We start from the raw sequence: 20,770 nt of genomic DNA, 5'->3' as shown, positions 1-20,770 counted from the left end.
GAATAATACCCCTAGAAATATACCTACATGTAGGAGACCTATTTTATATTTGTTCAATTATATTCGGGACTGTATTCTTCTACTGCTCTATCCATTAACTCCCATTCGGATTCATGGCTGACGCATTTAGGTAATTGAATATACATCTTCCTTCGGATATTTGCCAAGTGATGATATGATCGTTTGCGAATTGACTCTTCCTGTGAAGCTTTCTGTTGCCCCACAGTGGTCTGGATCTGCTGTAGTGCCGCGCATACCCGCTGTAGCTGCACGTAATTGCCGATCTGATGTGTCAAAGACGTAACCGCTATGCGCTGTTTGTTTCCCATCTTTGACCACCGAGATTTATTTCTCCCTTATTCAACTAACTAAGGCCCGTCGGCAATTTTACTCGTCCATTTTCAAGTAGTGCTTAGTAGCGTGTTTAATCGGAAATAGTCACCATGGCAGATTCTTCTCAACCCCTTCGGATCGGCTTTGTGCCGGAGCACTTCTCCACACCACTTTATTTTGCGCAGAAGTACTTCGGTCTGACAGCTAAGCTGGTCCCGTTCCCATCCGGCACTGGCCACATGATCACGGCCATCCGGTCCGGCGAAATCGACGTTGGCATCGGCCTCACGGAAGCTTGGGTCGCGGGTCTAGGCAAGGAAGATACCCCTGGTGACGGGGGGTACCGTATCGTCGGGACTTACGTTGAGACACCTCTCTGTACATCCCCGCGATTACTTCTACGCTATAAGCATCAGTTCTATTAACAAACCACAGGCTGGGCAATCTCAACCGGTGCCAAACGGCCCGAGATTACATCCGTATCCTCCCTCAAGGGATCCAAAATCGGCATCTCACGTCTCGGCTCCGGTAGCCAGGTGATGGGGTACGTGCTCGCGGATCAACAGGGCTGGTTGACCCCTGGTGCTTCGCCGTACGCCGACTTCGTAGTGCTGCAGAATTTCGCGAACTTGCGGAATGCGGTAAATGACGGAACGGCGGATTTCTTCATGTGGGAGCATTTCACGTCGAAGCGGTACTACGATAATGGGGAGATTCGACGGGTTGGCGAGATTTATACGCCGTGGAGTAGTTGGAAGATCGTGGCTTCGACGGCGTTGCTGCCGGGTCAGAAACCGGATGAGAGACTACTGGATTTGTTTAAGAAGCTTGATGAGGGTGTAAGCTATTTCCGGGCGCATCATGATGAAGCTGTTAAGTATATTAGCACCGAGTTGGATTATTCGGAAGCGGATGCGCGAGAGTGGTTGCGCACGGTGGAATTCGCTACTAAAACTGAAGGTGTCGACGTCAAAGTTATCCAGACTTGCGTCGATATTTTGCGAAAGGCGGGTGTATTAAAGGAGGGTAAGGGTCTACAGCCTGAGAGTATGCTGGTTAAGGGACTCGGTGCGCAATTTCCATAGTGATCTTTATAGCGCTGTGTCTTACATTTAGGGCTGAAGAGAAGAAAAATATCAACTGAAACCTCACGACCGCCATGTGCTCCTATTTCCTTTTCCTATATTTATCCATTTGTTTCTTGACTGTTTATCTATAATTCTTTGATATTTCTCTACTGTAATCTTCTTTCTACCAGGATGCGAAATAGAAGTCGTCATTCCTGTGCCCCACATCGCTGAGCTTGAGCTCTCCACCTTGAAATAATCCATGGACGCTTGGAATTTCTTAATTCTATAGATTTAAGACGCTAACATTCCGCTCTGAAATTCTTCACATTCCCATATTTCGGCATACCTACTGCATATTCACCTACCTAGGTATTTATAACAATTGATTGCACAGCTATTTCTTTCTTGGCCTTTAATTAGAGTTATAGGACTACGAACAAACCGCTGAGGCGGCAACCTCGAAAATGTCCGCCAGCCGCGCACCCTGGCGCTGGCAAGCCCGCCTCTTCTCGACCTTCCCCACGTCAACAACCACACCCTCACGACCTCCTCGCCTCTCTACCCTCTCCAACTCTCTCCTTCGCAGTCGCGTCCCCCGCCCGCGAAACCACCGTTTACAATCCACCAAACCAACCCCCTCACCCGACCCCTCCACAACCCGGCAAACCCAACGCGCCGACGCAATCCTCAACCGCGCAAGCCGCTGGGTCCCAAAACGCCTACACGCCCACCTCTCCCGACTACGGTCCGCTCCCTTCTCCCACGTCGCTGCCTTCCTAGTCCTACACGAAGCTACCGCGATTCTACCCTTATTCGGACTAGCATACCTATTCTACAGTATGGAATGGGTGCCCACATCTTGGGTCCTAGGCCCCTGGGCGGCTTGGGCTGAGGAGGGGTTGAAGAGATATGCGCGCTGGTTTAGGAAGAGGGGGTGGTTTGGTATGGGGGAGGATGGCGGAAAGGAGGGGGAGGAGAAGTTGGAGGTTAGGTTGAGGGAGGAGGTTGAGAGGGAGAGGGTTAAGGAGGAAGATGGGAAGGGGAGGGGGTGGTTTGGTTTTGGGAGGAAGGAGGATACTGTTGTTAATGGTGCTGGAAGTGAAGGTGGAGCGGAGGAGAGCAAGAGCGCTAAAGCTTGGGGAAAGGTTAAAAAAGCTGCCACTATTGATAATACGGAGAAGGGGTATAAAATTGGTATACAGATCGCAGCTGCCTATGCGATTACGAAAATGTTGTTTATACCTAGGATAGCATTGAGCTTATGGGCGACCCCTTGGCTAGCGAGAGGATTGGTAGCTGTTAGGCGTTCGATATGGAAGAAACGCAGCTGAGAATATAATAACCCCAATGAATTTCACATCATCGTAAGGCATAAGCCATATCTTGTTTATGATTCTTGATTTATCATAGTATGCAGTTTTTGTTTGTACCTATCACATAACCCCATATCTTGTCCAGGCTAGGTAGATCGAGGTGGGTAGTCTTAGGTCATACGAATATTTGCAACCGTTTAGTCCGGCTTACTCGTAGATCCACTTGGCCTGGGCGCTCTCCCAGCTGACGACGTCACCCTCCTGGAACCATAGGGCAATCTCCTTCTTGGCGTTCTCGACGCTGTCGGAGCCGTGGCAGACGTTGCGGCCGGTTTGGAGAGCGAAGTCACCCTTTTAACACAATGTCAGTACAGGTCGAGCTTGTGCAGGGGTCGAACTATCGGTGTCTACTTACACGGATGGTACCGGGGGCAGAGGCAAGGGGGTTGGTAGCGCCGAGGAGAGCTGTGAAGAAATTAATTAGCTTGGTGACTATAATGGGGGATGTATTTGAACATACTTCGGCCAGTCTTGACGGCATCAAGACCTTCCCAGACCATGGCGACGATCGGGCCAGAGTTCATGTCTGAGCTTGAAATTAGTTGTGCTGCGGGTGGTAATGGTAGCTATGACGACATACACTCAATTAGACCGGGGAAGAAAGGCTTGTCCTTGAGGTCAGCATCTGTTGTAATTGTGTTAGTTCATTGAGCTGTTGGAAGCCGGTGAGCTAGCAATAACTTACAGTGCTTCTCAAGGTGGGCCTTGCCGGGGGTGACGAGCTTGATGGCAGCAAGCTTGAAGCTGTTCTATATGTTAGATTGTGATATGGATAGTCGATTGGGTAATGGGTAGGTTCACTCACCCACGGCTCTCGAAGCGGGAGATGATGGGACCAACGAGGCCACGCTAGAATCATAGGTTAGGTCGATATTCGAGAGCTTCAAATGATGAGTAACTGAAATACCTGGACACCATCAGGCTTGATGGCAATGAAGCTGTTAATAGCTTATTAGCTTCTCCCATATCATAATTGTGAATGGTATTTATGTTATAATGGAATACTCACGTCTGTTCAGTCGACATCTTGGGTTCTGGGATTGGTACCGCTTCTTTGGTTGGTACTTGGGTAGGTTCGATAGAAGGCTCGAGGTAAAGTGTTGAAGTAACTGTAATAGTAGAAGGTGAAGGAGGAGAAGAAGGGAAGATGTGTGATACAGCTCCCTTGTAATTCTCTATGTCTTGCTTGATACTCTGACTAAAAGTCCAACCTTGACGATGTGGCAGTATCTTCCAGGGAAAAAGAAAGATCAGGAAAAAAATTGAAGATGTTGCTATGAAAAGTAGCGCGGGGTAGATGTGGTGGGGTAGTAACTTCCTATTGGGTTGTTGCCCTTGGCCTTGGCGACGATTGGACTTGCTGTGGCTGTGGCTGTATTGGCTCGGTTGAGTTTGGGGTGGACCTTCCGGACTCATGCCAGCGGGACCTGTCGCACCTGTCGCACCTGTTAGGCCTGCTGTGTGGCGCCTACCTCCAAATTGCCGGGGGACGTTCTGTGGCTTATACATCTCGGCCGTCAGGAAGAATAAGAAAGTTAAGGAGCATAATAACTTTTTTTTTTTGGTTGTCAAATCTTTTTTGCGTAGAGATAAAACACTATGTGATATAATGTGATTGTCTTGAATGATTTTTTAACATGTTTCTTCCGATGTGCAAAAAAAAGTGACGAAATATCTCAATATTTTTGTCGGTGTGATTGGGCCTATGAAAGTTGTGATAGATAAAAAGGAGAAACTTCTGGTAATAGACTTTGAGTAATGCAGCTCCTATGCAACAGTTTTGGTTGTTGTTTATTTATCTGTGACGTATGTAAATTTCCGGGTAACTCACATTTGACCACTTCAAAATAGATAATATCTACATGTACGAATAAGTCGTCGTTTAGCAAGAAAATCATTTCGAATAAAAACAGCATCGCATATCGTATTGGTATCGTGGCTAGTAAAGAAGCTGATGGTGGGGCAACCGGCAACATTTAAAGGGCAACCCCTGGTGTGTGGCTGACAGGCTAAATTCGGTGGAAACGAACTGAGGCCTTAGGGAAGCTTAGCTTGTACCTATCTCGTAACTTTTTTCAAATGGGACAGCTAGCATTAAGTCACTCTGGCTTCTCTTCCTTCAACTATAAACCACCATTATACCTTATATCAATTGCTTGCGATTTTGCGAAGCAATTGTACAAAAACAAGCTAATGATTTATGTTGATGTAGTTCAATGATTTGTTTTAATCTTTATTTTGATTTCACCCCTTACTATTGTTGACAATCATCCTATTAAACGGCTTCGTGCCAAGGGATACAACATGGCCGGTGCTGGTACCAGCCAGCTGTCCCCAAGATGGGCAGTCTTCTTGTGTCTCTTCACAATCCTGTGTTCTCTATTCACACCAGCAGGTACATATTTTATTCTTAATATCAATGAATCCTGTAGATTCAAACTCGTAGATTTAAACTAATTTATTATAGTGGCGGTCAAGGAAAACGATTTCAAGAAATGCGATCAGTCTGGTTTCTGTAAGAGAAATAGAGCTTATGCCGACAATGCTGTTGCCCTAGGATCATCCTGGCAAGCACCCTACAAGATCGTTCCCGGGCTGGCCTCATTCAAGGATGGTCAATTCAATGCCATAATACTTAAAACCATCGACGAACAAGGAAACACTGTTCGACTTCCCATCACCGTATCCTTCTTGAAATCCGGTACGGCACGTGTTACGGTCGACGAGCAAAGGAGGCAAGAGAAGGACATTGAACTTAGGCATAACAGTGGAGCTCGACCAGAAAGATACAATGAAGCTGAAAAATGGGCTATCGTTGGTGGTTTAGAGGTTGACAAAAACGCTAAAGTTGCTCACGAAAGCGAGACTGGCATCAAAATTCAATATGGTCCCGACTCTGCGTTCGAAGCCGATATCAACTACGAACCTTATTCGATTGAGTTCAAGCGAGATGGTGCTACACATATCAGACTTAACGATCGCGGCTTAATGAACTTGGAGCACTGGCGACCGAAGATTGAGAAACCAGAACCAGAGAAAAAAGGAGGCGAGGAGGGACAGGAAGAAAAGAAAGAGGAAGCTCCCGAGGTACCTGCGTCTGCAGATGAAAGCACCTGGTGGGAGGAGACCTTTGGTGGTAACACAGATTCCAAGCCGCGTGGACCTGAGAGTGTTGCTCTCGACATTACCTTTTTGGGTTATGAGCACGTCTATGGAATTCCAGAACATGCTGGTCCCTTGTCGTTGAAGGAGACTCGCGGCGGCGAGGGCAAATATTCGGAACCATACAGGTTATACAACTCAGATGTGTTTGAGTATGTTTTGGACAGCCCAATGACCTTGTACGGCGCCATTCCCCTTATGCAAGCTCAACGAAAAGATTCGACGGTTGGCGTGTTCTGGCTTAACACTGCCGAAACTTGGGTCGATATTACCAAGGCTAAGGAATCCAAGAATCCCTTGGCGCTTAGTGTTGGAGGGGCCAAGACCAACACTCAAACTCACTGGATTTCGGAGTCCGGTTTGATGGATGTTTTCGTCTTCCTCGGTCCAACTCCTCGTGATATCACCAAGAGCTACGGTGAGCTTACGGGGACCACTGCCATGCCCCAAGAATTTTCCCTCGGTTACCACCAGTGCCGATGGAACTATGTGTCTGACGATGATGTTAAGGAGGTTGACCGCAAAATGGATCGATACAAGATTCCATATGATGTCATCTGGTTAGACATCGAATATACCGACGACAGGAAGTATTTTACTTGGGATAACGACATGTTCAAGGATCCGATCGGTATGGGTAAACACTTGGATGTCCACGGAAGGAAGCTAGTTGCGATCATTGACCCGCACATCAAAAACGTGGCGGGCTACCACGTTTCCGACGAACTGAAGTCGAAGGGTCTGGCCGTGAAGAACAAAGATGGCAACGACTTCGATGGTTGGTGTTGGCCAGGGTCTTCCTATTGGATCGACGCCTTCAGCCCGGCTGCTATTAAGTGGTGGTCATCTCTATTCAATTATGACAGATTCAAGGGTTCGATGGAGAATACTTTCATCTGGAATGATATGAACGAACCCTCAGTATTTAATGGTCCGGAAGTTACTATGCCGAAGGACAATCTTCATCATGGCAACTGGGAACATCGAGATGTTCACAACGTAAATGGATTGACTTTCCACAATGCTACGTTTGAAGCCATGCTCTCTCGAAAGAAAGGCGAATTGCGACGTCCGTTCGTACTCACCAGGTCTTTCTACGCTGGCTCGCAACGTCTTGGTGCAATGTGGACCGGTGACAACCAAGCTAGCTGGGAGCACCTTGGAGCAGCTATTCCCATGATCCTAGCCCAAGGAATTTCGGGTTTCCCCTTTGCCGGTGCTGATGTTGGTGGATTTTTCGGCAACCCGGAATTGGAGTTACAAAGCCGTTGGTACCAAGCCGGCGCTTTCTATCCCTTTTTCCGAGGACACGCTCACATCGATGCTCGTCGCCGAGAGCCTTTCCTACTTGCCGAGCCACATCGATCCATCATCACGTCTGCTTTGCGTCTCCGCTACAGTCTCCTCCCGGCTTGGTATACCGCCTTTTATCATGCCAACAAGGATGGTAGCCCCATCATCCGTCCTCTATATTGGACCCACCCAAGCGAAGAAGGTGGCTTTGACATTGACGACCAATTCTTCGTTGGATCGACTGGTCTTCTCGTTAAGCCGGTTGTGGAGAAGGACAAGACCACTGCTGACATTTACATCCCCGATGACGAGGTTTACTACGACTACTTCAATTACAAGAAGCTCGCCACATCTAAGGGCAAGCACCTGACTGTTGACGCTCCTCTCGAGTCTATACCCCTTCTACTCCGCGGTGGACACATCTTCCCTCGCCGAGATACCCCGCGTCGCTCTTCCCAACTGATGAAGTTCGATGACTACACCCTTGTCGTAGCAGTTAGCAAGAAGGGTGATGCGGAAGGAGAACTTTACGTCGATGACGGTGACTCTTTTGACTACGAGAAGGGTCAGTACATCCATCGCAAGTTTAAGCTTGAGGGTTCGACACTTGCTTCTACAGAGGCGGAAGGCCGTGACGTCAAGAGCATTAAGGAAGGAGAATGGTTGAAGCGCATGCGCGGTGTTTCTGTCGACAAGATCATCATTGTTGGGGCGCCCTCATCTTGGGCTAGTAAGAAGGAGGTAGTGGTTGAGTCCGAGGGTAAGAAGACCACGGCACCTCTCGACTACCACAAGACCGAAGACGGCAAAAATGCATATGCGATCGTAAGAGGAATTGGTGCCGGAATTGGCACTGATTGGACCATTTCATTTGCTTAAGGAGCTAGCTAGGTGTAGAGTATACCATGATAGAGACGAATATATATATGACCATGTATCCCCTTAGAGATGGACGCTGACATGCCTATGAGTGTACTTTATTAGATAACTAATATTCGGATTTTTTATAATCGCAGCACCTATTAAGCCGGCCCATCTAGCTGCTTCTCACTCTCATCCAGGAGTCCGAGAGCCTCACGCCGAGTTGGAGCACTTGGGTCGAAATAAGGTTTCTCAGCTAGAGATGTGACTCGCGTTCCGTGCCTTGGGTATTTCCCCCCATAGTCCCAGCTTGCGTTATGTATGGTGATTCTATAGAAAAATACGGGTTAGTGTGAACTCATTAGCACAGTCTCGGCCTATCTTACCTGTTATCCCAGAGAGCGCTAGTGTTCGGCGTCCACCGAAACCGAACCTGGATATCGACATTGCTCTCATAAACATCATACAGATAATTTAGGATAAGATCGCTTTCGCTGCGGTCCAACCCCACAATTCTATCCGTCATGACGCGGTTAACCCAGAGAGCCTTCCATCCCGTGGCCGGGTGGACGCGGACAAGTGGGTGTACTCGCTCAATGTACTTCGGTCCGAGCTCGGGGTGGTCCCGGTCCAGATACGAGTGCGCCGATCGATAAACGGCTAGCTTTCCGTCGATTATCTTACGGAAATCCGGTGATAATTTTTCGTAGGCCGAGTAGCCACTCGCCCATAATGTGTCGCCGCCGATAGGTGGTATAGTGTCGTTGTGCAAGTGAGTTATTCCAGCGGGCTGTAACTCGTGGACTAAATCGGTGTGCCATCTTGAAGCCCCGCCGGGGTTTCGGAAGTTGGCTGCTCGCTCGGTGGCTTGCAGATCTGGCCAGATTACAGTTACTCCTAGGTTGCCTGGGACTTGCGCGACTTGTGGCTGTTTTGGTGGGGTTAGTGAGGGTTACTAGCGGAGTATTGAAGCGGATGAGAACTTACGTGGATTTCGACTTCTCCATAGTACTTTCCGAGTTCTAACTGCTGTTGAGGTGAGAGATCTTGGTCCCTGAAGAAGACGACGCTTCGCTCGGCGATGAGCAACGCTAATTCGTCTCTCTGTTGGTTCGAAAGGTCTTTTAATTGCAGCCCTTCGATTTCAGTACCGATATGTGTGGTAAGGTCCGTGACCTTAGTGGCAGCTGAGAAAAGCGCGGACTTCGATTTGTCCGCGCGTGCTCCGGCGTCATCATGCTTCCATTCTTTATTTCTAATGTTATAGACATCCTGAAGGTATAGTGGCCTTGCCGGGCGGTATGGGTACCCATTCGAAAGGTCAATTCCGGCTTTCTTTAGGCGCTGTAGCGCCGGTTCAGGTAGGCCAAGTGTGTCCTTGCGTGGTTCCGCAACATCCTTAATACGCTCATCTATTGGTGCAGGTGCCATTTTCACTCGCCAAATGCTATTCAGACTTCCTGGTTTGATTTATTAAAATTTTCGCAGTTGAAAATTACGCTCGATGTACAGCTCGACGTCTAACCCCTCATCCTTACACCCAGTAGGAATATATAAGCCAGCACAACTATGAAGCGCGGGGTTCCTGAAGAATTGTTGACCTCATCTCTCCCGTATCCGACGACAGATAATGCACCATCTCCATCCCTATGCAAAGGCTTCGATTACCTGGTCGGGAGGATTGGTAATCCGTAATTGCTCAAAGACAGCATCAGCGGTAGTGACAATACGATTACTTGCAGGATCTCCTGAGGAGTAACCGTTCCCCGCGATTAACTGCAAGCGTCATTGGGGCCTCTTATCAATTCGCGATATTGGAGAAATATGATGTGCGAAGGATTGCTTCTGGAATGCTGGTTAGACGCGTAACGTGGCGTTCCTCGGTGCTTTCTGTGGGGTGGATATGGCGTCATGAGGGCACCCATTGAGGTGATCACCACCTTGTCCGCCTACCCCGTCTCGGACTTGTTCGCCTTCTTCACTCCTAACACATTGGCGTTCATCCCCTCATTGCTAAAGTATGTCGTACGAATGTTGAGTCGCTGCTATGAGACATATAACACCCTACTTTGTGACATTAGCTATATACTATCTAGGTAGGGGGAATTAGGCTTTTCCCCTTGGTAATAAAAAACTATAGCTCTTTAGACCTGGGTCGATTCGAACAAGGGACTATCTGCAGTGAGACGCCACGCGACGTAGGATGGACTGTTTGTTCACCACAGAGAAAAGCGGAAGTAACCCCTTGCAAAGCCCCTTCCAGGGTCAGCTTTTTCTTTTTAAAGGTAGGAGCACCCTAGGAAACATTTATGCACCTCGAGTATCTTGGTATTCATCAATTCATCCGAATTGGTAAAAGCGACGTGAAATGGCAAATAAGGAGATAAATTCGACTGCTCGGGCAGCTGAAGTTGATAGCGACGCGGCCGATAAAGTACAAGTAGTCGAGAAGCCGAAGCAGACGTGGAAGTCATATTTCTGGGATACGTTCGACAAGTCACCAGAGGAGAGACGGTTCTTGTTCAAACTAGACGCGGTGATTCTCTCATTCGCTTCGTTCGGCTATTTTATCAAATATTTGGACCAGATTAATATAAGCTCGGCCTATGTTTCGGGTTTAAAGGAAGAATTGCAGCTGAACGGAAACGAACTGAATTATATGGTAACTTGTTGGACGATAGGCTACGTGTTAGGAGAGATACCAAGGTCGGCCATAAATCTAGCTGTCTGGAGTTTTCTCATCGCTAATGGCAGTAGTAATCTGTTGTTGACCCGAGTACGTCCTTCGCTCTGGATCCCTGCGTGCGAACTGGTATGGAGCGTTTTGACGATCTTGCTTTCAAGATGCCAAACAGCAAAGCAAATATACGTCGTGAGGCTTTTCGTTGGGCTCGCGGAGAGCGGATTCTATCCTGGGATGCAATATATCATTGGCAGTTGGTGGTATGTGGATTCTCCTTATTTATGATCTGGAGGCTGACATTTTTATAGTACGTTATTCACTACTAGAGCTTCTGTTCTCCTACACCAAAACGCGAGCCCTAGTTAAGTCTTGAGTTCCTGAATCGATTGCTAACTTTCAGCAGATCGAAAAGACGAGCTCGCAAAGAGGAGCTGTATCTTTCATGCTAGTGGTACGATAGGCACCATGTTCTCCGGCTACCTGATGACCGCAGTTTACACACTTGACGGCAAAAACGGCTATAAAGGCTGGCAGTGGCTTTTCATCGTTAATACCGTGATCTCCCTCCCGGTGGCTATAGCGGGATTCTTCTTTTTCCCTGACGTTCCCGAGATTACTCACGCTTGGTGGCTAACAAAGGACGAGATAACATTGGCGAAGAAGCGAATGCAGTTCGAAGGCCGGGCTAATAGGGGTCCATACACAAAAGCCAAGTTTCGCAAGATTTTCACGTCTTGGCATATATACGCCTTAGTTATTCTATATATCTGCTTTAATAATGGGTCTGGTTATGGTGGACAGCCGGCCTTCGCACTTTGGCTGAAGCAGGAGGGTTACAGTATCGCTGCAATTAACTCATATCCGACGATCGCTGCGGCTTTGGCGGTAATATTTACATACATATATGCGTGGACATCCGATTCCCTATTTAAGGGCGCGCGGTGGCCACCTATGGTATTTTCGGGTGTTGTGAATATCATCACCAACACAAGTCTTGCTGTCTGGGATATACCTCTTGGTTGGAAGTGGGCATGCTACATCATTGGGTCGATTGGTGGGGGAATCAGCGGGCTGACGTTTGCCTGGGCCCATGAAATATGCAGCGATGATAATGAGGAGCGAGCTTTGGTGGTAGCATCCATGAATGAGATGGCATACGTCGTCCAGGCATGGCTCCCATTACTTATTTGGCAGCAAGTTGAAGCACCGCGGTACCACAAGGGGTTTATTACCATGGTATTCATTGCTGCTGGTCTTATTGTTACTTCTCTTGCAATACGCGTTCTACATCATAGAGAACGCGCCAGAAAAGCTCGGCTGGCAAGCCCAGAATAAATATACCTAAAATAATAAGTCTATAGTCTAATTCTCTGATAAGTTTAATACATCATATTCTCTCCCTTGCCTTGAGAACACAACTGTTGGTTTAGATAGCATTATCTCCGGCTTTTCGTTTAATCGTATGTCTATCTTATGGTCTTTCTGCATTAGCCCGGGCCTAGGTATAAAGCACGCAATCGATGTAGCATATGGTTCAATCTTAGGAATGTTACGATTTCTAAGCAGCACTAGATCATCGAGAAAGCGCCTAGGTAAGATAAGACGTCCCGAGGCAAACCTCCCAGCTTGTATCCCATAATAGCATTTTATAGATCCTGTTAATATTCATCTCCGTACATTGTGCAATCCCCCTGACGCTAGGCTGCTTCACCCACTCATATCATACGGTGCAAATGGGCTCCTTAACCAGTGATCGTAACGCTAGTGAAGCGACGTCTCTCGGTCATATACAGGACGTAGCTGTGATTGGTGCTGGAATTAGCGGCGTCGTTTCGGCAGCACATCTCATTCGAGCTGGGCTTAACGTCACAGTATTCGAGCGGACTGGAGCAATAGGAGGTGTGGTGGGTAACATCAGATTCCATCCTCTCCTTCCTTTGACTTATAGCTCGGAATTTCTCAATTGAATTGGTTTCGGTCGGGAGACAAGTATTGACTTTCGTCATTATAGTGGGACTACGAGCCTCAGTCTGATAGGGATCCACCTTTCCCTAACGTTCGACCTCCAGACCCAAACTGGAATGAGGTTGAGAAGGAAGGGTTAACAGCGGATGAAGTGGCCCTTCTACATGCTCCGCCTAACCCATGGTACGTGTAACATTGGATTCAAAACTTTACCCCCTTTGACTTCGCAGAAGATTTACACTGGGGACTCATGTCTCTTTGAATTTGAGGGGCGGGGTTCCGTTCAGGGGGCTGCATAGAGGACTAACATATTTCTAGCTATGCGGGCTTGAAAAACAACATTCCAACCCCTGTGATGCGAAGCAGTTTACTACGATGGCCGGAAGGCAGTGAAGACTTCGTGGATCAAAAAGTGGTTCATCATTACATTGAGGATATTGCCCGGATTCGTAATGTTTACGAGAAAGTGCTTTTTTACACCCGAGTAGAGAGTGTATCAAAACCTGATGGCGACGACAAGTGGACCGTTAGAACAAGCACATTCTCGAGGACCACATCGGGCCATACACTAAACAAGAAGTCATGGAAATTTGATTCGGTCGTAGTAGCAAGTGGGCACTATCACGTCCCATTTGTCCCGGATGTCTCCGGGTTAGCCACATGGAAACAACGCTTTCCCGACCGTGTCACACATTCGAAGCGATATCGAACCCCTGTTCCTTTCAGCAACAAGACTATTCTTCTAATTGGTGCTGGAGTGTCAGCTTTAGACATCGCAAGAGAGACAGCGCCGTTAGGGGCCAAGATAATTCAAAGCAGACGAGAAAGTAAATACGACGTACTTGCATCGCGTCTACCTGAGGGCTCTCTGAGAGTAGGGATGGTTAAGGATTTTGTCCTTGATGAGACAGCAAAGGATGTAACTTCTAACTCTCTAGGGTCTGATAAGGCGATACCCGGAAAGGTCGTGGTCGAAGACGGCACGGTCTTGGATGGCATTGACCATGTGATTGTTGCAACTGGGTACATCACCTCCTATCCATTTTTAGGGGGTTTGCAGCAGCCTTCGATTCCCTGGGAGGATGCTGATGACAAGGTGCTCATAACTTCCGACGGATACATTACACACAACCTACACAAGGACATCTTCTACATTCCCGACCCATCGCTCGTTTTTATAGGTGTTTCGCATTTGGTCTCAACGTTTTCGTTATTCGACTTCCAGGCTCAGGTCGCAACCAAAGTTTTAGCGGGGCAAGCTCGGCTTCCTTCCAAGTCTGTGATGAGGGAAGAACATAGGGAAAGAAAGGCGAAGTTTCAACCTGGAGATAGATTTCACAGTATGTACGCGGCCGAGGACGCCTATATCGAGAAGGTCCTGGATTGGGTAAACGGTGATTTAGCGAAGGCAGGGCTAGATCCATTGCCAGGTTTGGATGAGGAATGGCACGCCAAATACAAGCTCCTTAAAGAAAAACTTCAGAACCCCGAAACTGCGGCGGACACGTTTGGTAAAACTTGACGATGCCTACCTAGGTAGGTATATTACGAAGCGAAATACGAAATAGTCGATAATTGATTACTACTGTTAGCTATATTCGCCCAGTATTTCATAAAATTGTCCAGTTTACATCGCGCGCGGTCATAGGCACACCAACCCCTTAATTTTACAGGGAGAGGGACATGCTGAATTATAGGGGCTGTGGGGCCACATTTAACCATAAATATAGTGAGTGTCACAAACCAGCCCACGGGCGACCCTTGTTGAGACCACAAAAATGGAGTATCGATAACCTATCATGGTTAAACTCTGGATTGATGTGTTGAGATCTAACATATCGTAACATATCCTGATGTGTTGTGATGTGGCACATCATAACATATCACGATAACCTCAGATACTGGGAAGAAAGGAAGGAGGGATAACTATATAATCACGGGCATTTCCTATGTATCTAGTCACTCTTTTATAGCTTTTTAGTTATTAATCTAAGACTATTCTTTGGGACATAGTGAGAGGATTCCAAGCCTCTTTGATGAATAGAACTTACTTGAGCACTTGACTTACTATTGATATTATTACCTTCAAATCAAGACACTCTGGATTAGCCAATTCAGTAACGATTATACCTTACCGAGGTATAGGTTCGTCACAGTGAGCTATAGTGCATATATCTTAAACCTTCTCTTAATAAACAATCCAATCAGGCTTTAAGAAATTTACGGATTTGGAAATAATAAATACTTTTACTACGGTAGTAGTCACCTAGGTGGTAGATTAGTTTACTTTTCCATTTATATAACTTTAATTGCCGGCTGTTTTATGATTTAATAATTTATTTTAAAAGAAAAAAAGAAGGAAAAAAAAGAAGCCCTATCTATAACGTTTAAAATGGTCTAGTTATTGACAAGGTCTGTAGACGTCAGGGTCTGCTACAAATCGTTATAATTACAGTGCAGTGAATGTGATTAATTGGTCTGATTGGTGATCCATGTGCTGTATTTTACTATATTTATAGTGTATTCTAGCGTTGTAAGCCCTTACAACAACCCCGCACACCTCCAGTGAGGGGTAATAGGTACAGTACATGTACCTACGCAGAGCTCGGAAGTTTAGCATGTTAAGGATAATTCCCCAACATACCTAAGTGGGTAGGTAGATTATGAATATTGCTAAGAATCTATCTAGAGAATCTATATATTGGGTACTATAGCTTACTAACCTCGTTTTAGCCAGTGTATATCCTACCGAAGCTTAAAGCCTCGCTCTTCTAGCACCTCACGGAAGATGTCCCTTCCGTGCAGCGACTCTACCGTTGCTATACGGTGAGCTGATCGATAAGTCCATGCCGGCGCATCGCCGCGTCCCTGCTTCGTATTGAAATCAGCTAGCGCCTCATCGTATGCTGCGAGGTTTGCCGCCCCCTTTTTCTGCTGCGACTCGTCAGTCTGCCCCCACGTCTCCCGACGCACCACTTCATCCTGCGCGAGCCGCGGTTTGACCGTCGCCGGCGGCGCTCCCGGGTCTGGTCGTCCTACCGCCAACCCGAATAGTGCGACTACACGCGGTGGCAATGAGAGTAGGGAAGCTAGCTCCCTCGGCCGATTGCGCGCCGCGCCCACGTAACACGCTCCCAGCCCGAGGGATTCGGCGGCTACGGTCGCATTCTGCGCGGCAAGTGATGCATCGATTGCGGCCATGGTGTACATTTCGAGGAATTGGAGACCTGTCCCGGGGGTGCCGTGTTGTGCGCATGTGGTGGTCAGACGTGCAAGGTCCGCGCAGAAGATGATGAAAAGCGGCGCAGCGCGGATGAATGCTTGATCTCCGCATAGTGTAGCGGCTTGAGATTTCAGAGACGGTGTGGTGATGGCGATGGCGCTCCAGGTTTGCAGATTAGATGACGTAGCGGCGCTTTGTGCTGCAGCCGTAAGGATCTCAAGGGTGCCTGGGTCTAGGGGGTCAGGCAGAAAACTGCGGACGGATTTATGCTGCAGCAGAGTTTGGAGTGTTAGATTCGCGGCGATAGAGGCTGCTGGAGGAGCAGCGCTACCGCTACTAGTAGTGCCGTAACGAGCTTCGAGCAGAGAAGAGAGGTCCGCCATTTTATGATTTGCTATTCCTCTATGCCCGTTTCGACTCTAGATAAGCTAGATATATAGAATCCAAGAGTCCCCTTCATATTTCAACCACGAGCAAACATAAGAGACAAATCAGTGTAGACATAGGTGGGAGATAGGCGTTATCGTTGTATGGCGTGCTGGCGAATCGGGATTTTGAAATATGCCGTGTATCGGCTCGGCTTCAGGCATCGTCAATCATTACCATTTTAAAACTAGTATAATCTTGGCACGGGCGGTACCGTTTTCATTAACCAGATCAATTTCTCACAATCTATTATCTACCTCCTTAGAATTTCTTTACTACGCTTCGTAAATCCTGGGTATAAATGCTATCTACTTAGGTACCTAATCTTTTCACGTCTTAGTCGATCCAAATCACGATCAGCCTCATTAATAAAATGGTTAGTTTTGTATAATGTAGCTACCTACGTCAGCTACGGTTTGTCTCTGAGCTTTATCCCCTTTCCTTTTCATCCTATATCCTTAGAAACGTTGTATATAATTAGATATGTACCCCTATCCTGTCCCGGCCGTATATATTTGTTCCCAGCACTCACGACTTACATCCGATGGTCTCGACACCGGAGACAAGCCAATACCCGACAATAACGACATTGGAAGATGAACTAGGTCATCCGCCGTCGGCAAAAGTGGCAACGAGCCGGCTGACGCCGCTCAATCCAGCGGCCATGCATGCATTCACCTTCTTCCACGTTTGCTCCCGGTGGATTCGGTTCCTCCCATGGAGCCTGTACGTGACGATCGTCTTCAGCATGGTCCGGTCCGTGCCCCGCCGGTTGCTGGGCTAGTCCGCCCCCGAATTCAGCCTCGTACTGCCGCGCACGATCGCCGGGCGTTACTCTAACCCAGTTTTCATGGATGTCGAGGTCTGGGTGGTGAATCACGGCGTGTCTAAGGCCGTGGTTGAAAGGGGGTAAGGCTGGGGGCTGGACGTTGGCTTCGGCTGTGTCGAATTGGTCACAGCCGCAAGTCTTCCACGGAGCGCCGCAAATATAACAGAACTCGTGGCGACATCGGCAGCTATAGAAGGTTAGAATACGTGCACACCTTCAACGTAATTCCGAAACTTACGTAATATGATTACAGCCCCCGGTCTTTTCAACCATCGCAGAGCAACCTGGGCACTGCTGCCAGCCCTGCTCTCTGCCCAACTCCATTGTTTCTTCCAGCTGCTCGTCGCTTGGACAGTTACCTTCGTGGGCGGCGCCCTTACATGTCAGACAGGTACTTTGCCTGCATGTGCCACATGTGGCCACTCGTTGGTTATTGTCATTGTTTTCGGGTGTTATGAATAGATGGCAACCGGTATTATGACAATAGATCGGGTTCGGCATGAGGGACTCATGGGTCCTTCCGTGAAGACGGGAAACTGTGCCGGCATCGAGAAATTCCAAATTGTTGTCGTTGTCCAGCGGTATTAGGTGCCCACAACATAGTGGCGGGAACGCGGTGTGGTCCTGTAGAGATGCCTGGACAAGTTGGCTGAAGTATCGGCGGCAGTATCGGTGTTCGCACGAAGTACGAGCTAGCACCACGAAGAATTCTGCGCAACCTGTGCAAGGGGCTTCAGCTTGCTGGCTCGACGCGGCTGAGTTGAAGTTCTCAGCATGGTCTAATGCCTCGTTATTGCCGGGCTCTTCTGTATCATCATTACCCACCCGGCCACTGGTGAATCGATCCATGACGGCGACGAAATCGTAGTGGTAACTTTCGTATGTTGAAAGGGCTCTGAAGGAATTTCTGCTGATAATGGTGGTGCTCGTCCGGGACGTTTTTTAACGAAGGGGAGCAAGAATGACTTGTGGGCTAAGATTGACCGAAAGGTGCCCCCTTTTAATAAGAATTCCCACCACTTTAGCTATACTAGTTTCACTAGCGTACTTCTATCATCAGAAGTAAAATATTGGAAAACATTAGAAAGCAAAAAATTAATATGGTAACTATTCACTAGTTATATATGTGCCTATAGGGGTACTAAACGCCAACCAAACAGAAATTTGAGAAGTGAAATTATTTTTGAAACATCCCCCGGAACCCCACTATGTATTAGTTCCTTGACGTGATGCTGTTTAGGGGGTAATCTACCTAGGTAGTTTCTACTGCCATGTTAGTACGGTGGTCCAGAGCCGTATATTCTACGCCGTCCTTAAGGCTTTAAATATATTATACCACCTAGGTAGGTACTTATGTATGCAATATGTTTCTCCCAGTTGCTACCTAAGCAAGCTATACCCTCATTATCCCATCATTCCGACGAATATTAGGTGCATAAGGGGTAGTCATACAAATGACTGCTCACAAGAACATATATAGTTGTAGTTTGGCTAAACACAACTGTTAAGACAAACACTACCTAGGTAACATAATGTGACAAAGGCACGGGGCACCTAGGTGAGCAACTCATTAGGAAGTCGCGGCGGTACCTAGGAAACAATTTTATCTCAAAACAATATAGGTTCTAAAGAACATATCAGCATTTCGTAAGTAATTGTATGTATGTAGACATTACCTATCAACATCCATTCAAAATTTCGTCTCCTTAGCTGACACTTTTCCCAATCATAGCACTGCGCAATCCCCAAAGGCACTCAACTACGATTCAGTTCCTTCATGTGATTTCGTTTCACAGGACGGTGTTTTACTGTTAATAATTTTCGTTGCAATTAGCCCCTTTTCGTAAATTTCTTCTAGGGTTAAATTCGATAAGGATATGAAAACGAGTAGTGAATCTCGTACTCACGGTTTTGTATCCGCTTCCTCATCAGTCATAGGGATAAAGTCTTGTTGGTGATTATTATCACTAGGCACTTCATGGGCACATTCGCGATTTGGCATCTCCTGACAAGCATGACCGTTATGTATGTGCGGGTCCGGCATTTCGTAATAGACGGGCGGGCGAGATAGAGGTATGTTCGTATCAGCTGTCGTTGCTTTTTTTTCGTCTTGAATTTCCTCTACTCGCTGCTTTCTATGGTACCGGGCGATTAAAAAGGCCATAATTAATAGGAGCCCAATACCTGTTATGCTAACACCAACCCCGATCCCGGCTTTACCTCCTGTTGAGAGACCCGTACTGGTAATAGGAGCTTCTACTACCGTATCGTTGTATCTCAAAAGAGGTACTGCTGTTTTCCATTCTTCTTCACTCGTTCGGTGTATGTGGGTTAAATTACCCCCGCTCAAGTAGTAAATGAGGACCTCGTTGCGGGCAGGAATATAGGCTGTCGCAAATCTAGCATTTGCAGCATCGGCACGTGGCCAAGTACTTTCGTTCTGCCTTTGTGTCATCTTCCAGGTACCGTTGACTTCCATGATACAATGTAGGAAGGAGTCGTTGTCAATATAAAAAATACTATGGGTTGAGTCGTTAACGGCGAGCCCAAGCCCACCTACATTGCCATCCCACGCTTCCAACGACCACCCGGGGTCCACATTCGTATCGAGTTCGAAGTATGCAGCATCCGTGTCATTGGTAGGTGGTAACTTAGGTTCAAATTGGTTAATGGTTCGAACAGATCCCCGGGAAACGTTCACAAGAGGGGTTAGGAATGTGGCTGCGAAAAGTTAGAAAGGAAATATGACGCTGCGTTGAGTACCTACCTAAGTAGGTAAATAAGGAGACTCACAAATGATCCACGTTCCATTTGGCTGCAAATCGGACACTTCAATATTTTTGTCATCTCTAGGTGTCACGACCGTGACCCGATCTATCTCAAAATAGCCAGCCCCAATTGCAGATCTCCTGACTGTATCCTTAGACACGTCTCCTTGTAAGTCCCAAACACCCCTTTCCTCGGTATGCCACAGAACCAAAAGCTCATTATTTTTGTTCCGGAAGTAAACGCGGTAGCCGGCAGTTGCGCCTAGATTCAGACCCATAAGTCCCGTATTCGAGTATACGCTTTGGTCTTCGCCTATAACTCGTTGATTATCAGTGCCGTAGGGAGTGAAATGGCCGGTCGCATCGCATTTCCACAAATGAAACACGATTTCGTCGCCTTCTCTCTGGAACCAAGTCGCTGCCTACATCCACAGTAAGTACCTAGGTATATATCTATAACCCACGAGTATTGATTGGAACGAATAAAAACCTACAAAGAGACCATCTCCATCAATATATCCCACACCTGCGAGGCTAGTGCCATTTTTGGGAGCCAAGTTCTCGTCAAAGTGGAAAGCTACTGAATCGTCGGCAGGAAAAATATGGGCGCTCCCATTGCTATTGCAAAGGCTGTAAAATACTTTTCCAGTCGAATCATCTTGCATTATAACCTGAGCTCCACGTTCTGTGGTCCAGGCAGCTATTGCACCGGCTCTCACTAGCCCGAGGCAACATACCAATGTACATATTATCGCCAAATGATTAGGCTCAGGGGTCATTGTCC

The 20,770-nt window shown here is 47.4% G+C and overlaps 10 protein-coding genes across 10 annotated transcripts; 5 read left to right on the top strand and 5 right to left on the bottom strand.

Annotated features, from left to right (window-relative positions):
- The first annotated feature begins 236 nt into the window (after positions 1-236).
- On the top strand, positions 237-1,480 carry F4822DRAFT_394614 (periplasmic binding protein-like II). Its single transcript, XM_051457372.1, has 2 exons — positions 237-709; positions 767-1,480. The coding sequence occupies exons 1-2, from the start codon at positions 444-446 to the stop codon at positions 1,416-1,418; spliced, it is 918 nt and encodes a 305-aa protein (XP_051316619.1). The 5' UTR covers positions 237-443; the 3' UTR covers positions 1,419-1,480.
- A 285-nt stretch (positions 1,481-1,765) lies between these two features.
- F4822DRAFT_164760 (uncharacterized protein) lies at positions 1,766-2,985 on the top strand. The gene has a single exon (XM_051453196.1). It carries the CDS (start codon positions 1,868-1,870, stop codon positions 2,732-2,734), a length of 867 nt encoding a protein of 288 aa, XP_051316618.1. The 5' UTR covers positions 1,766-1,867; the 3' UTR covers positions 2,735-2,985.
- F4822DRAFT_436500 (nucleoside diphosphate kinase) lies at positions 2,924-4,285 on the bottom strand (the record flags this gene model as incomplete). The annotated part of the gene is made up of 8 exons (XM_051462311.1): positions 2,924-3,067; positions 3,132-3,181; positions 3,237-3,302; positions 3,357-3,401; positions 3,462-3,520; positions 3,582-3,625; positions 3,684-3,714; positions 3,786-4,285. The coding sequence occupies 8 exons, from the start codon at positions 4,283-4,285 to the stop codon at positions 2,924-2,926; spliced, it is 939 nt and encodes a 312-aa protein (XP_051316617.1).
- A 549-nt stretch (positions 4,286-4,834) lies between these two features.
- On the top strand, positions 4,835-8,179 carry F4822DRAFT_394606 (glycoside hydrolase family 31 protein). The gene is made up of 2 exons (XM_051457371.1): positions 4,835-5,171; positions 5,244-8,179. The coding sequence occupies exons 1-2, from the start codon at positions 5,081-5,083 to the stop codon at positions 8,108-8,110; spliced, it is 2,958 nt and encodes a 985-aa protein (XP_051316616.1). The 5' UTR covers positions 4,835-5,080; the 3' UTR covers positions 8,111-8,179.
- Positions 8,180-8,253: 74 nt separating this feature from the next.
- On the bottom strand, positions 8,254-9,523 carry F4822DRAFT_426688 (alpha-ketoglutarate-dependent sulfonate dioxygenase; the record flags this gene model as incomplete). Its single annotated transcript, XM_051460610.1, has 3 exons — positions 8,254-8,422; positions 8,479-9,020; positions 9,080-9,523. The coding sequence occupies 3 exons, from the start codon at positions 9,521-9,523 to the stop codon at positions 8,254-8,256; spliced, it is 1,155 nt and encodes a 384-aa protein (XP_051316615.1).
- Positions 9,524-10,455: 932 nt separating this feature from the next.
- F4822DRAFT_442076 (MFS general substrate transporter) lies at positions 10,456-12,110 on the top strand (the record flags this gene model as incomplete). The annotated part of the gene is made up of 3 exons (XM_051462951.1): positions 10,456-10,798; positions 10,850-11,028; positions 11,179-12,110. Exons 1-3 carry the CDS (start codon positions 10,461-10,463, stop codon positions 12,108-12,110), a joined length of 1,449 nt encoding a protein of 482 aa, XP_051316614.1. The 5' UTR covers positions 10,456-10,460.
- A 398-nt stretch (positions 12,111-12,508) lies between these two features.
- Positions 12,509-14,262, top strand: F4822DRAFT_436496 (FAD/NAD(P)-binding domain-containing protein; the record flags this gene model as incomplete). Its single annotated transcript, XM_051462310.1, has 3 exons — positions 12,509-12,679; positions 12,787-12,923; positions 13,059-14,262. The coding sequence occupies 3 exons, from the start codon at positions 12,509-12,511 to the stop codon at positions 14,260-14,262; spliced, it is 1,512 nt and encodes a 503-aa protein (XP_051316613.1).
- Positions 14,263-15,220: 958 nt separating this feature from the next.
- F4822DRAFT_394598 (nitroreductase) lies at positions 15,221-16,617 on the bottom strand. The gene has a single exon (XM_051457370.1). The coding sequence runs from the start codon at positions 16,344-16,346 to the stop codon at positions 15,486-15,488; it is 861 nt and encodes a 286-aa protein (XP_051316612.1). The 5' UTR covers positions 16,347-16,617; the 3' UTR covers positions 15,221-15,485.
- Positions 16,618-18,387, bottom strand: F4822DRAFT_394597 (uncharacterized protein). Its single transcript, XM_051457369.1, has 2 exons — positions 17,472-18,387; positions 16,618-17,414 (listed from the first exon to the last, which is right to left on the bottom strand). The coding sequence occupies exons 1-2, from the start codon at positions 18,065-18,067 to the stop codon at positions 16,991-16,993; spliced, it is 1,020 nt and encodes a 339-aa protein (XP_051316611.1). The 5' UTR covers positions 18,068-18,387; the 3' UTR covers positions 16,618-16,990.
- A 734-nt stretch (positions 18,388-19,121) lies between these two features.
- Positions 19,122-20,651, bottom strand: F4822DRAFT_426683 (uncharacterized protein; the record flags this gene model as incomplete). Its single annotated transcript, XM_051460609.1, has 3 exons — positions 19,122-19,939; positions 20,012-20,408; positions 20,481-20,651. 3 exons carry the CDS (start codon positions 20,649-20,651, stop codon positions 19,122-19,124), a joined length of 1,386 nt encoding a protein of 461 aa, XP_051316610.1.
- Between the last annotated feature and the right edge of the window lie 119 nt (positions 20,652-20,770).

The sequence above is a fragment of the Hypoxylon trugodes genome (genome assembly GCF_022578975.1).
Source record: "Hypoxylon trugodes strain CBS 135444 unplaced genomic scaffold F4822scaffold_3, whole genome shotgun sequence".
In the NCBI taxonomy this organism is placed as follows: domain Eukaryota; kingdom Fungi; phylum Ascomycota; class Sordariomycetes; order Xylariales; family Hypoxylaceae; genus Hypoxylon; species Hypoxylon trugodes.
Note: the sequence above shows the minus strand (reverse complement) of the source record. Positions and strands in the feature narration are given on the sequence as shown.

Excerpts from the sequence above, each read along its gene's own strand:
- F4822DRAFT_164760 (XM_051453196.1), top strand. The coding sequence starts at position 1,868 with ATGTCCGCCAGCCGCGCACCCTGGCGCTGGCAAGCCCGCCTCTTCTCG.
- F4822DRAFT_394598 (XM_051457370.1), bottom strand. The coding sequence starts at position 16,346 with ATGGCGGACCTCTCTTCTCTGCTCGAAGCTCGTTACGGCACTACTAGT.
- F4822DRAFT_394606 (XM_051457371.1), top strand. The coding sequence starts at position 5,081 with ATGGCCGGTGCTGGTACCAGCCAGCTGTCCCCAAGATGGGCAGTCTTC. Across the intron at positions 5,172-5,243 it reads TTCTCTATTCACACCAGCAG|TGGCGGTCAAGGAAAACGAT; the intron begins GTACATATTTTA and ends AATTTATTATAG.
- F4822DRAFT_394597 (XM_051457369.1), bottom strand. The coding sequence starts at position 18,067 with ATGGATCGATTCACCAGTGGCCGGGTGGGTAATGATGATACAGAAGAG. Across the intron at positions 17,415-17,471 it reads ATGGTTGAAAAGACCGGGGG|CTTCTATAGCTGCCGATGTC; the intron begins CTGTAATCATAT and ends ACGTATTCTAAC.
- F4822DRAFT_394614 (XM_051457372.1), top strand. The coding sequence starts at position 444 with ATGGCAGATTCTTCTCAACCCCTTCGGATCGGCTTTGTGCCGGAGCAC. Across the intron at positions 710-766 it reads ACTTACGTTGAGACACCTCT|AGGCTGGGCAATCTCAACCG; the intron begins CTGTACATCCCC and ends TTAACAAACCAC.